The 14693-nt window shown below is 39.1% G+C and overlaps 1 protein-coding gene across 2 annotated transcripts in view; it reads right to left on the reverse strand.

Moving 5' to 3' along the window:
- Nucleotides 1–12607: 12607 nt before the first annotated feature.
- The window catches only part of SLAIN1 (SLAIN motif family member 1), a 55883-nt gene continuing 53797 nt past the window's right edge, over nt 12608–14693 (reverse strand). For both annotated transcript variants that reach the window (XM_008064914.2, XM_008064913.2), the window contains one exon: nt 12608–13692. In XM_008064914.2, the coding sequence (XP_008063105.1) occupies nt 13617–13692 (76 nt within the window). In that variant the 3' untranslated portion in view covers nt 12608–13616. The remainder of the gene's footprint in view (nt 13693–14693) is intronic.

A 14693-nucleotide genomic window follows, 5' to 3' on the forward strand; every position in this document is an offset into this window, starting at 1 on the left:
TTTATTGTAGAGATGAGGTCTCAACACGCGACTCAGGCAAGCCAGTCACCTCAGCCTCCCAAAGCACAGGATTACAGGCTGAGCCACCGAGTCCGGCTTCATCCATCCTTTTTTATTTTTTATTTTTATTTTTTTGAGATGGAGTCTCACTTTGTCGCCCAGACTGGAGTGCAGTGGCCGCTCCCAGCCACCACAGCCTCAACCTGCTGGGCTCCGGCGATCCTTCCGCCTCAGCCTTCCAAGTAGCCAGAACTACAGGCGCACGCTACCACGCCCAGCTAATTTTTGATTTATTGTAGAGATGAGGTCTCACCAAGTTGTCCAGGTGGGTCTTGAACCCGCAGGCTCAGGAAATCCACTCACCTCAGCCTCCCAAAGGCACAGGATTACAGGCTGAGCCACCAAGCCCGGCTTCATCCATCTTTTAAATAAATAACACAATCATGATTAAGTTGGATTTATCTCAATAATTTAAGGTTGATTCAACACTAGAAAAATCCATCTGGATAATAGCATATTAAGAGATCAAGTGAGATAATCATTGTAGTAAATTATTAATCTCATATTTTAATAGATGCAGGGAAAGCCTATTAAAATCTACATTTCACAACAAAAATGCTATTAATAAAATTCAATACTAAAAAGTAGAATGCTTTCCTTTTGGAATTAGCAAAGAAAATGATATCTATATTATTAGGTTTATATTTAATATTGTATGAAAGACCATAGGTAAGAAAGAAAAAATAGGAAAGAAATAACTCTAACATCTATACTGACTGTACATAAAGATACACTTCTACAAATTCTAAAGATAAATATAACATAAATTTAAGGTTGTTGAATAAAACATTCAAAAGAAACCATTGGAAAGCCAGGCTCGGTGGCTCAGCCTGTAATCCCACACCTTTGGGAGGCTGAGGTGAGTGGATTGCCTGAGCCCGTGGGTTCGAGACCCGCCTGGGCAACTTGGCGAGACCTCATCTCTACAATAAATCAAAAATCAGCCGGGCGTGGTAGTGCGCGCCTGTAGTTCCAGCTACTTGGAAGGCTGAGGCGGAAGGATCACCAGAGCCCAGCAGGTCGAGGCTGCGGTGGCTGGGAGTAGCCACTGCACTCCAGTCTGGGCGACAGAGTGAGACTCCAACTCACAAAAAAAAAAAAAAAAAAACCCATTGGAAATAAAATTTAAAAAAATATTTACAATAGCATAAAAATATCAAATACCTAGAAATTTATCTTACAGAAGTTCTTTATAGAGAACATGTACAATTTTAATAAGAAATTAAAGAATGCATGAATCAATAAAAGGCAAACAATGTTCATGGATTATAAGACTCAAATTTGTAAAGATACAACTTCTGGGCAAGATGGTGACAGAACAGGTTAGACTGTGAGAGTCTCCGCAAAAGTGAGTGTCCATAAAGACTCTCTGCACGCGTAGGTGTGTGCTGGTGGGTGAGTGAAAGTTTGTCTGAGGGGAGACTTGGGGCTCTTCTCTGGAGGTGACTGCAACCTATCACTGCCCTGAGATTGGAGACACAGGTACACAGAATCATCTGCCAATCTTGGGGCTCTCTTGAGAGGCAGCAGAGAACAGCTACCCCTCACCACCTGGCACCTGACCCATGCCATTACCTGTAGCAGCAGACTGGGCATGAGCAGGAGGAACCATGGAGAAGGCAGGTTGTGGAAATCTGGAATAAAGCTCCAATGCCAGTGACGAGAAGTAATGAGACATCGACAGGCGCCATCTTCTCAGTTCCAAGCAGAGACCTGCATTGCCCCACCCAGCTCCATCCAGCCTTCTTCTTGGAACCCAGAAGCTATCCTCTCATCAGACCCAGAGAGATGCCCATCCCCCATGCTGGGAACAGGCACAGACACATCAGGTCTGAGTGGGAGACTTGACAGCAGCAGCAGCAAGTAGGGTGAATCCGGATCTGATCCATCCTCCTCCCACAGCAGTTCATGGGGCATCTGACTAATGCTGAGAGTAACCTTATCAGCCCGCACTGAGTGGTAGGGAGGGGATGGAGACCAAAACCACTCCTGAAGGGGAAGGTGTCAGTAGGAATCTGGAGTTACAGAAATGGCCACAGAGTGAAGGTTCTTTTGTTTCTTTAGTTTTTGCTTTTTTTTTTTTCTTGTTTCTGTTTACATTTTTGTACTTGCTTTGTCTCAGTTATTTTATTTATTTTTTTTCTGTTTGTGTATGGGTATTTTTGAGGGAGAGTACACCAACTGGAAAGGTCTTTGTATGACTGTCTCTGTTTTTGTCTTTTGTTTTTTCTGTCTTTGTTTCTCTGTTTATTCATTAGTTAGTATGCCTGTTTTCCATCTTCTCCCTCTCCACCTTCCTTTCATCTTCCATTCTTTCCCCTTTTCTTATCTCACTTTGCTTTCAGAGGCAAACAGAAATGCCCACTGCAAGGACAGATTGTAAGGCAGTGGGAAGTGGGTTCCAGGGATCCCACACATCTGTCAACAGATACTGGGATCTGCAGATACCTTCTGAATCACAACGCTCCCCTTAATTAAGTCTCAAAACTGCAAAAAGCACAGCCCCTCACCCCCCAGTCCAGCTTCAAAATTGAACAAAGTCAGAGGATCTACATAAGGAAGAATAGAAGATTGAGCAAACAGAAATAAAAACTATCCCCCTCATCACTGAACAACAGAATTAAAGAAGAGGTAAAACAAAGGGGGGGGGGGCGCTACACAAATGAAAAAAAACCAAAGGAAGAATATGAGTCTAACACACAGACCCTTGGGAGGTCAGCCAGGGAGCATACAGACTTCAGAATTCAAACAATGAAGAGCTCCCCCAGAATGAATGGTCTCAAGCCACAAACCCAGATATCAAGATATTAATAGAAAGAATAAATAGAAATGAGGAGAGATAAGAGGAAAGAATGAAGGAGTTGATAACTGAAATAACAGCAATGAAGAATACAGTGAATGAAATAACAAACTGATAAGCATGGAAAGCAGAATGACCCAAGCAGAAGAAAGAATCTCAGAGCTTGAGGACCAAAATATGAAACTAACCCAAACTGTTAAAAACACAGAAAAGAAGCTTAAAAAGAAAGAACAAAACCTCCAAGAGGTGAGCAATTACATCAAGAGACCGAACCTATGATTAATTGAAATCCCTGAGGCAGACAGAGAATAGAGACCTCCTTGGAACAAACAACCCATAAAATTATCCAAGAAAACTTCCCTCATCTCATCAGTGACATGACCATTCAAATACAAATGATTCAGAGAACTCCTGAAAGACAACAAATGAGAAGACCAACTCCTAGACACATAGTAATTCGCCTACACAAAGTAGGTATAAAAGAAAAAAAATCCTAAATGCAGCAAGAGAGAAAGTTCAGACTACCTATCAGGGAAGACCAATTAAAACAGTAGCAGACTTACCTACAGAAATCATTCAGGCTAGGAAAGCATGGAGCCCAATCTTCAAAGTTCTCAAAGATAAACAATTTCAAGCAAGAATTACATACCCAGCTAAGTTTCATTACCAATGGAGAATTAAAATCCTTCCCAGACATTTAATCCCTAAGAGTTTTCACCACCTACAGACCAGCTCTACAAGAAACACTTCAAGGATTAAACACAGAAGAAAGGAAAAAAGAACAATGCCCTTCCCAAGAATGCAGAAAAGACTGCAAACACACAAGAATCAACCTCAAAATCAAAAGAAAGACAACAAACAAAGAAACAGCAGCAACAACAACAAACTCTATAAGAACCTCATGACAGGGATAAACTCTCACATCTCAATAATTATCCTGTATGTGCATGGACTAAATGCACCACTGAAAAGACATAGAATGGCAAATTGAATCAAATATCATAATGCAACAATATATTGTCTCCAAGAGACTCATCTCACCAGCAAGGACACTCACAGACTCAAAGAAAGAGGATGGGAAACAAAATTTTAGGTGAGTGGAACACAAAAGAAAGCAGGAGTCACAATCTTAATAGACAAAATACCATTTAAGCCTTCAAAAATTTTAAAAGATACAGAAGATCACTACATAATGATAAAAGGTTCAATCCATCAACAAGAAATATCCACCCTAAAGATACATGCACCCAACACAGGAGCACCAACTTTCATAAAGCAGCTTCTAGGTAAACTAAAAGAAGATATTGACTGCAACACTATCATAGTTGAGGATTTAGACAGATCATTAAGACAGAAAGTCTACAAGGAGATCTGGAACCTCAATATGATGCTTGACCAAATGGAATTGATACAGAACATTCCACCCAACAACCACAGAATACACATTCTACTCATCATCACATGGTATTTACTCTAAGATCAACCATATCCTCGACCATTAATCAGGTATAAACAAATTCCATAAGATTGAAATTCTGCCATGTACCTTCTCAGACCACAGTGTAATAAAAATAAATATCAAAGTTCCCCCAAAACCCAAAAAGACATGGACACTAAATAGCATCATGCTAAACAACTCCTGGGTCAACATGGAAATCAAGACAGAGATTAAAAGATATCTAGAAACAAATGAAAACAAAGAAACATTTCACCAAAATCTCTGGGATGCCATGAACACAGTACTAAGAAAGGAATTCATACCTCTGCAAACACACATGAAGGAAATGGAAAGATCACCAGTTAACAGCCTAACAAATCACCTAAGGAAGCTGGAGAAGCAAGACGACCAAAACCCTAACTTCAGCAGAAGAATCCAGATCACCAAAATAAAAGCCCAAATTTGGGACATAGAAAACAAAAAGATAATACAAAAAAACCAATGAAACCAAAAGCTGGTTTTTTTGAAAAGATAAACAAGACTGATGGAACCCTAGCTAGACTAATGAAGAAAAAGAGAGAAAAAGTCCAAATAAATCAGAAATGCAAAAGATGATATAACAACTGACCCTGAAGAAATATAAAAGATTATCAAAGATTACTATGTACACCTGTATGGAAACAAACTTGAAAACCTAAATGAAATGGAGGACTTTCTGATATCAAGCGACCTCCCAAGGTTGAAACAAGAAGAAATCAAGACGCTAAATAGACCAATAATAACCCAGGAAATCAACTATGTCACAAGAAAACTACAAACAAAAAAAAAAGCCCTGGACCAGATGGCTTTCCAGCAGAATTCTACAAAACATACAAGGAGGAACAGATACCAATCCTAATGAAAGTATTCCAGGCAATTGAGAAAGATGGAACTCTCCCCAAATCATTTTATGATGCTAACATCACATTGATACCCAAGCCGGGTAAAGATCCAACAAAGAAAGAGAACTACAGGCTAATATCCTTGATGAACATAGATGCTAAAATTCTCAACAAGTTCCTAGCAAATCGGATCCAACAACACATCTCAAAAATCATCCACCAAGACCAAGTAGGCTTCACCCCTGGGATGCACAGCTGGTTCAACATTCACAAGGCCATAAACATAATTAAATACATCAACAGATGTAAAGACAAAAACCACATAATTATATCATTAAACATGGAAAAAGCTTGTGATAAAATCCAGCACCCTTTCTTGGTAAAAACCCTCAAATATCTAGGCATAGAAGAAACATACCTCAAAATAGTAAGAGCCATCTATGAGAAACCCACAGCCAACATACTGCTAAACAGACAGAAATCAGAACCATTTTCCCTGAAAACCGTAACAAGACAATGATGGCTGCTCTCGCCCCTACTTTTCAACATAGTTTTAGAAGTTCTAGCTAGAGCAAATAGAAAGAAATCAGGGATATGCAAATAAGAAAAGAGGAAGTTAAGTTATCCCTCTTTGCAGATGACATGATTCTATACCGCAAAAACCCAAAAGAATCTGTCAGAAACCTCTTCGCACTGGTAAAGGACTTTGGCAAAGTCTCAGGGTATACCATAAATGTGCAAAGGTCAGTCGCATTCCTATATGTCAATAATATACAAACAGAAACCCAAATAGAAAGCACAATCCCGCCGGGCTCGGTGGCTCAGCCTGTAATCCCGTGCCTTTGGGAGGTTGAGGTGAGTGGATTGCCAGAGCCCACGGGTTCAAGACCCGCCTGGGCAGCAAGACCTCATCTCTACAATAAATCAAAAAAATCAGCCGGGTGTGGTAGCGCATGCCTGTAGTTCTGGCTACTTGGAAGGATGAGGCGGAAGGATCGCTGGAGCCCAGCAGGTCGAGGCTGCGGTGGCTGGGAGCGGCCACTGCACTCCAGTCTGGGCAACAGAGTGAGATTCCAAGTCAAAAAAAAAAAGCACAATCCCATTCACAATAGCCACAAAAAAAATTGAAACATTTTGGCATCTTCCTAACCAGAGAAGTCAAAGACCTGTATAACGAAAACGCAAAACACTGCTCAAAGAAATCAAAGATGACACAAACAAATGGAAAAAATATTCCATGCACATGGATTGGAAAAATCAACATTGTTAAGATGTGAATCCTGGCCAGGCTTGGTGGCTCAGCCTGTAATCCCGCACTTCGGGATGCCGAGGCAAGTGAATTACCTGAGCCCACGGGTTCAAGACCTGCCTGGGCAACTTGGTGAGACCTCATCTCTACAGTAAACCAAAAAAATTAGCTGGGCGTGGTAGCGCACACTGGTAGTTCCAGCTACGTGGAAGGCTGAGGCGAAAGGCTCACCAGAGTCCAGCAGGTTGAGGCTGCAGTGGCCAGGAGCGTGCCACTGCACTCTAGTCTGGGCAACAGAGTAAGACTCCAACTCAAAAAAAAAAAAGAAAAAAAAAAAAAGATATGAATCCTACCCAAGGCAATCTACAGATTTAACGCAGTACACATTAAATGACCAGCAACATTCTTCTCCGACGTGGAATACAGGAATTCATATGGAAACATAAATGGCCACAAATAGCCAAAACAATCCTCTACAGAAAGAAAAAACAAAGCGAGAGGCATCACGCTCCCAGACTTTAAGCTTTATTATAAAGCTACAATAATCAAAACAGCCTGGTATTGGTACAAGAACAGGAATATAGACCAATGGGACAGGATAGAAAAGCAAAACCTCAATTTCTCAACCAACTCATTTCAACAAAGCCTCCACCGCCAACCACTGGGGAGAGGAGTAAATGGTGCAGGGAAAACTGGCTGACCAGATGCAGAAGATTAAAACAAGACCCCTAACTATTGCCACACACCAAAATCAACTCTAAATGGATCAAAGACCTAAACATAAAACTTCAAACTATAAGAACCTTAGAAAATGCAGGAGACATCCTTAGGGAAATTGGAACTGGCAACCAATTCCTGATCAAAACCCCAAGTGCCCACGCTATAAGAGTTAAGATAGACAAGTGGGACCTCATCAAACTGACAAGCTTTTGCAAAGTCAAAGAAACTATTGAGACAGCAGGAAGACAGTCCACAGACTGGGAAAAAGTATTTGCCAACTGTATATCTGACAAAGGCCTAACATCCAGAATCTACAAGGAACTCATGCCAAAAAGAAAAAAACAAATAGCCCCATTACAAAGTGGGTAAAAGATATGAATAAACACTTCTCAACAGAAGACATATGAGCAACCAACAGATACATGAAAAAATGCTCAGCCTCACTAGTCATCAAAAAAATGCAAAGTAAAACCACACTGAGATACCACCTAACTCCAGTCAGGATGGCCATCATCAATAACTCAAAAAATAACAGATGCTAGAAAGGATGTGGCAAAAAGGGAACACTTCTGCACTATTGGTGGGAGTGTAAACTAGTACAGCCTTTGTGGAAAACAGTGTGGCGAGTCCCAAAAGATCTAAAAATCAACTTCCCATAAGACCCTGCAATCCCTCTATTGGGAAAATACCCAGAGGAACTCAAATCACTCTATGAAAAAGGTACCTGCACATGCATGTTTATTGCAGAATTATTTACAATAGCAAAAACATGGAACCAACTGTGTTGCCCACTGAAAGTGGACTGGATTTTTAAAAAAAAGGTGGTACACATACACAACAGAGTATCACACAGTCATAAAGGAGGACAAAATTTTGAACTTAACAGCAAGTTAGATGGACTTAGAGGCTATAATACTGAGTTATCTATCACAGATCAAAGAACCAAGTATCATATGTTCTCACTCATAAACATACCTTGAACAATTATCATAATACTATAAGAAAGGGATTGGCAGTAGTAGGAAATTGCCAGGGGCAGGTGGGGGCATGATTTGCAGTGGTGAGTAACTGCTAGGGGAGAGGGGGTACACCTCATCAACAAGGGGAACCTGCATAACGAACATTGGTATACCTAACCCTGAAGTGTATCCCACATATTTAAAATAAAAAAAATTCTTGCGTGGTAGCGCGCACCTGTAATTCCGGCTACTCGGAAAGCTGAGGCAGAAGGATCGTCGGAGCCCAGCAGGTCAAGGTTGCGGTGGCCGGGAGGCCACTGCACTCCAGTCTGGGCGACTGAGTGAGACTCCAACTCAAAAAAAAAAAAAAAATTCTTTTAAAGATAAAACTTCCCTCAAATTGAATACAATCCCAATCAAAATTCCAATAGGACTTTTTTCTAGAACTTGACCACTTTGCTCAAAAATGTATATGGAAAAGCAAAGGGAGAAGAATAGTCAAGACACTCTTGAGAGAAAACAAGGTAGCAGGATTGCTCTGCTAGTTAGGAAAATGTATTATAAGGCTAAAGAGATTAAAATAGTATGGTTCTGATAGAAAAGTAGACGCTTCAAAACAGACCCACATAAATACATTTGGTTTATGACAAAGAACAGTGGAGTAAGGATAAAGTTTTCAATAAGGATTACTAGGACACTACATATCCACATGGAAAATATAAAATGCAATTATAGCCCTACCTCATACAATATGCAACAACCAAATCAGTATGGATTAAAAAACTATAGGTGAAAAGCAAAATAATAAAACTTCTAGAATAAAGAAGAATGTATTCATAATCCCAGGGAAAGGAAATACTCCTGAAACAGGACATGAAAGGACTAACCTTTAAAAAAATATGGCAAATTGTAATATTAAAACTGATAATTCTATTTATCAAAACACTATTAAGAGAATTAAAAGGCAAGCTACATAGTGTGAAGATATTTCTATAACATATAACTGAAAAGAGGATTATAGCAGAATGTATAGAGAACTACCACAAATCAGCAAGAAAACCCCAATAGAAAAATGGGCAAAATATTTAACAGGAATTAAGAAAAGAGGATATGCAAATGCTCAATAAATGAATTAACAGGAAAAGGTATTCAGTCTTACTGGCAACCAAGGAAATGCAAATTAAAACCACAAGGAGACACTACTATACACCTACACACCTACAGATCAAAAAGTTAAAAGACTAACAAATATCAAGGATGGACAACCAGAATTCTCATACACTGCTGGCAAAAATGTAAAGTGATAAAACTATTTTTGGAAATTAGATTGGATTATCGATTAAAGGCTAATGGCAATGTTTCACAGGCAGCTTCCAAGATGGCCCTAATAATCTTCACCTTCTGGTATTCACTTTGTTGTATAATTCCCTTCCCCCAAATAAGGGCTGGATCTAGTGACTGGCTTCCGCTTCTAACTCACATTAGGTTTAAAATACCTTAATTTTCATTTGCTGACTCTCTCTTCTGGATCTTCTTACTTGTTCATTCTGATGAAGCAAGACACTATGCTGTGCGCCATCCAAGGAGAGTTCCACAAGGCAAGAAACTGAGGGCAACTTCTGGTCGACAGCATATAAGGAAATAAATTCTGCCAACAACCACAAAGTGAGCTTGGAAACAAATTCTTCCCCAGGTGAACTTGAGATGACTGGAATCCTGGCTGACACATTGACTGCAGCCTTATAAGAGACACTGAGCTAGAGAACCCAACCAAGCCACAGCCAGATTCCAGCCCCCCAAAAACTGTGAGATAATACTGCTTTAAACCCAGGTTTTGGGAACTTGTTACACATCAGTAGACTAATATAAATAAAACCATGCTAGATTGTGCTAACCCAACACAACATTTGGGAATCATGCTACTCAGGATTCCTTTCCTACATGAGCTTCAGTTTGTTACCCATGCTATCTCATGAGTTGTTTACATGAGAAAGGTGTAAGTGTCCAGGTCTCAGTCCTTAGACCTCTTTCCTTAAACTCACTTCAGTAATCTCAGACAAAATCACAGCTTTCAAACCTCCTTCATCCACAGCCTCCCTCCATCTCTGCTGGAGGAACTCCATCCTTCTAGTTGCCCAGCCCAAAGCCCTTGGAGTTTTTCTTCTGGTTGCTAACATGGCACACTCAATCCTGTACAAAGAAACCCTGATGGATCTACTTTTAGAAGCTATCCCGAATCTGACCATTTATACCAATCCACTGCTATCACATTCGTTCATCATCTCATCTGGATTACTGAAATAGTGGAATTCACTCTGCCAGCATCTACACTTGTCCTCCTACAGGTCATCCTCACCGAATGCCAGGGTAATGCTTTTTAAAATAAGTCAAATCATGCATTCTCCTGCTCAAAACCTTACAACAACTTCCCATTTAAGTGTAAAATTTAGGTCCACACTGTGGCCCCCCTGCCCTTGCCTGGCTTGCCCCATCACCTTTCTGACGCTGTCTCAATGGCTTTCCTCCTTGTTCCTTCTGTTCCACACTGATGTCCTTGCTCTTCTTCAAACACACAGGCTACTCCTTCCTTTCCAGCAGCCTTTCTGAAAGAGAGTTCTGAAAATCACCTACAGGGCTGACTCAATAGGTGTAAAGTGGGGCTTGAGAATATGCGTTTCTAACAAGCTCTCAAAAGATGCTACCAGCATGGAAGCCACACTTTGAGAACCACTGCCCTCAGACATCCATTGTCTGTAATATGTTGAATTCTCTCCTGCACTCCTAGAATAATAAGAGTTATAGACCATCTTAGGGAGAACTGTGAAAACAGAAACTGAATACTATTTTGTGCTCTGTGGAGTTCCCGGTGAAAAGGGCTGTGAAAAATCTTCAGGACTAACTTTCCATCTTCAAGTCTCAAATCCTTAATGACATCTACACCAAGATTAACCTTTAACAATGTACTCTCTCCCCACCCTATTTTCCTCAACTCCCTTTACCTTGATCTTTTTTCCTCTTCTTCCTACAGCACATATGACCCAACGTGCTGTGGTTAACATACTTGTTTATGGTTTATACTCTCTCTTCAATAAGAATATAAACACCAAGATGAAGGATCTTTATTTTTTATCCCAAGAGCTAAGCAGACATTTTTTAAATATAAATCAAACATTTGAATTGAATCCTTTGTCTCTGCAGAATAAAAACTGATTTTTAAAAAATATACTAACTATAGTGTTAACAGAAGGAGAGCATAATAGTGGGGGAGAAACAGACCTGAATCAGATAAACCTGAATCCACAAGTCATCTTCACTACTGGCTAAATATTTACCCAAGGTTAATGTCAGTTCTCTGGATACAGTGTCTTCATCTTTAAAATAGTAATAACAGCTGGTGATTGTTAGAATTAAATCAGAGATTAGCAATGTACAAAAAATATCTTGCACAGTTTTTGTGATTGAAGAAGTGCTCAATAAATATTACTTTCCTCTTTCATACCTGTGAAATGTCTGGACAATGTCTGGACAACTGGATTCTTTCTGCCTCCTCCCTCAGGGAGCAGCCTCTTACCAAGGCTGGTCTCTGCATATTCCTAACAAAGGAGTTACCCGGTGCAGGCTAATTGAGCAGAGTTGAGAACAATGTGGGTGTCACCCTTACTCACTGTGATTGTAACCACCATGTAGCAAGTTGGATAATTACTTGCTTGACTATAAAACTGTATGCTGTACTGTCCTGAGGCATGGATTCCTTCTTCACTGAAGAGCTGCCATTGGCACTTCTTGGGCAGATTCTTTCTCCACCAGCCAACCATCATCAGTGTCTCCTGTAAGTTCTAATAAACCAATGTCTCTCCTTGTTGGACCTCTGGTTGACTTCTTTGAAATATGTAATAACCTTACACGCAAGCCCTCTCAGATGGGGTTGTCGCGTTATAATACTTCACCTCCTCTAGCTCATTTGAAATGCAAGTTATTTTAAAACCCAATCCTTTTAGTTACAGATACAATTATATACAAAGGCACACTTTAAAAAATAAAAACCTCTAATGACCATTAGAGGTAGAACTCTGTTATAAAACCCTTTACCTAATCTGTCCATAGTACCTTCAGGTTTCCCAATATACATCAAACGTAATGGAGAATAATGACAGAATTTTGTTATTTTACAGATACTGAGAAAGTATTTCAAACTCAACACCCATAAGATATTAAAGTCTCCACCAACAGTGTTCATTCATAATTGTGTTTCTGGGTAACAGGCTGCTTGAGTTCCAGTGGACTTTCTAAATGGAACCTAAATCTCGCTGTAAAACAAAAATCTCACGTTTCTTATCAGAAGCATTTGAGAAAAATAATTTTTACAAATGTGAGTATTCTAAGTCTCCCTGCTAGAGATATAAATGCCCTGTACATGGCAACAATAACCATTTCCACCACTGTAGTGAAACATATGTATGTATTTACACTGTTTATGCTGCGCATTCATGCATAATCTGATATTGCTGAAATAGACTCTTTATTTCTGAACATTCCAAAACAGCAGTGTACACAGTAACAAATATTAAGTTATACCATAAGAAAGCATTCATTAGTGCAAATGAATTTTGTAAAAGGTCTATCAAAAAGATTTATTTGCTTTAAAATGCATTCATTTTCAGAAGCATTGTTAATAAAACATTACAGTTTCATCCTTTGTAATAAAGTATTGAAAATCAATTGTGGTACAGTAGCAAACATTGCAAGTATTAAGTGCAATGAGCTTGTGACACCATTATAAATATGAAATCCATGTATGACAATAAATTAACAATGAAAAAGACAAGACCATTTAATTCTGCTGTCTGGCTATCTCCTTGCAATGCTTCAGATTATGTTGTGCTCATTCAACACAAAATTATGTCTCTCAAATTGTATAATGTATTTTTGCTGATATATCCCTAGAGCTAAAAAAATAGTACCTTACCACAAAAATATTTTTATGGCACAAAATTTAAGTTGTTCCATAGTGGTTCACATAGGTGTAAAAAGAAATAGGCACAAAAAATAAAATTCCTGTAAACTATAAAAAAGTAAATTTCAAAGCATACATTATAGAACCTAGTTGTAAATATGCAATGTATTAAAATACAGAACATGTAATGGAAAGATGTTTAGAACACATAAGTAAATTTAACAAGTTACTTTTAAAAACTCATATGGCAAAGCATTATTGATACATTTCAATTCTTTCAAAAAGTATTCAGGTACAGAGCAGTTCTACAAAAACTTCCTAGATCTAAGTGTCACAATACTGCAACTCTGAATTTGCGAATGCTGCAGTATCCCAGGCAAATATTTAAGTGCAATAGTTAGTCTCTGGTGACTGGTCCATTGAAAAACAATGCAGTAAATACATTAACACGCAAAAGGGAAAGAATATCCCAACACCCACTGTTACCCAGCCAGCTAGGTAACACAACCCTCATATTCACTTCTTTCCCATTCTTCAAGGGGACATAAAACTGCATCAGTAGCAACCATCTCTCCAATTTCCATCCCTCAGAGTGCTGAGTGAAGACAGAGGCTTTGGAGGCTGAAGAAAACTATGATGGGATGGAAAAAAAAAGCAAACAGGTGGTTAATAACCCCGAGTCACATCACTTACTTTGATCTACTCTCACATCAATGCTACACCATTTCAGTGACCACAAGCTATTGGTACCATCCCGAGTGTAACTTGTGGTTCACACTTCTGGGGCTCATTTGCCAGAGCCTCAGTTCAGAACAAAGTGCCACACATGTTGTATATGCACAAATATAAGCAACATAAGCAAAAATGTCCAATATCCTTAATGTATAAAAACATCTCAAAATAAGAGAAAGATCAATTCCCCAATAGAAAGAGGCCTAAAAACACAGTTACTTCATTGAACACCAACAGCAACTGAACACGAAGAAATTTTCAACCTTATAGATAACTGAAGATTTACCTGTCATATTAGCAAAGCATTTGAAAGGAATAATAATGCCCAATGTTTGCTTCAGTTTGGGGAAACAGACCCTGTCATACAGTCTGGCAGTGACAATCATCGTAAGAGTTTAGTTTGGTGACATATATCCAATAATAAATGGACAGTCTACAATCGCTTATATTATTATGTGATTTCATTCAGCCATAAACATGATGGCACAGCTCTGCCTTTACTAAGAATAAGCCAGAGTTTACTGAAAAAAAGCATGTACCAAAAATTGATTTCTATTTGGGTAGTAGGACGGGTCAGTCGTTACTTTTTTGTTTTTTCTATAGTTTCTACATTTGCTTATGATCTAGTTACCTATTACTTCTAATCAGAAAGCAAAAAGCAAAATTATTTATATAAATAAATGCACAAAAAAGAAAGAACAATTACTTGTTCCACATCCCTTTCAAACTTTTACTGTGTTTCCCTCCCTCTTCTCCTTCATATCCTAATTTCTTGTGAGAGTTGTATTTATCCTCCCCACTTAATCTCCCAACCTCCCCATAACCCACTTTTATGGACTTTTGCTTTACTATAAGACACTCCAGATACTCCAGAATGTTCAAGAAGGGTACATCATGACC

This window comes from Carlito syrichta, unplaced genomic scaffold (genome assembly GCF_000164805.1).
Source record: "Carlito syrichta isolate Samal-C Ts95f unplaced genomic scaffold, Tarsius_syrichta-2.0.1 Scaffold308102, whole genome shotgun sequence".
In the NCBI taxonomy this organism is placed as follows: domain Eukaryota; kingdom Metazoa; phylum Chordata; class Mammalia; order Primates; family Tarsiidae; genus Carlito; species Carlito syrichta.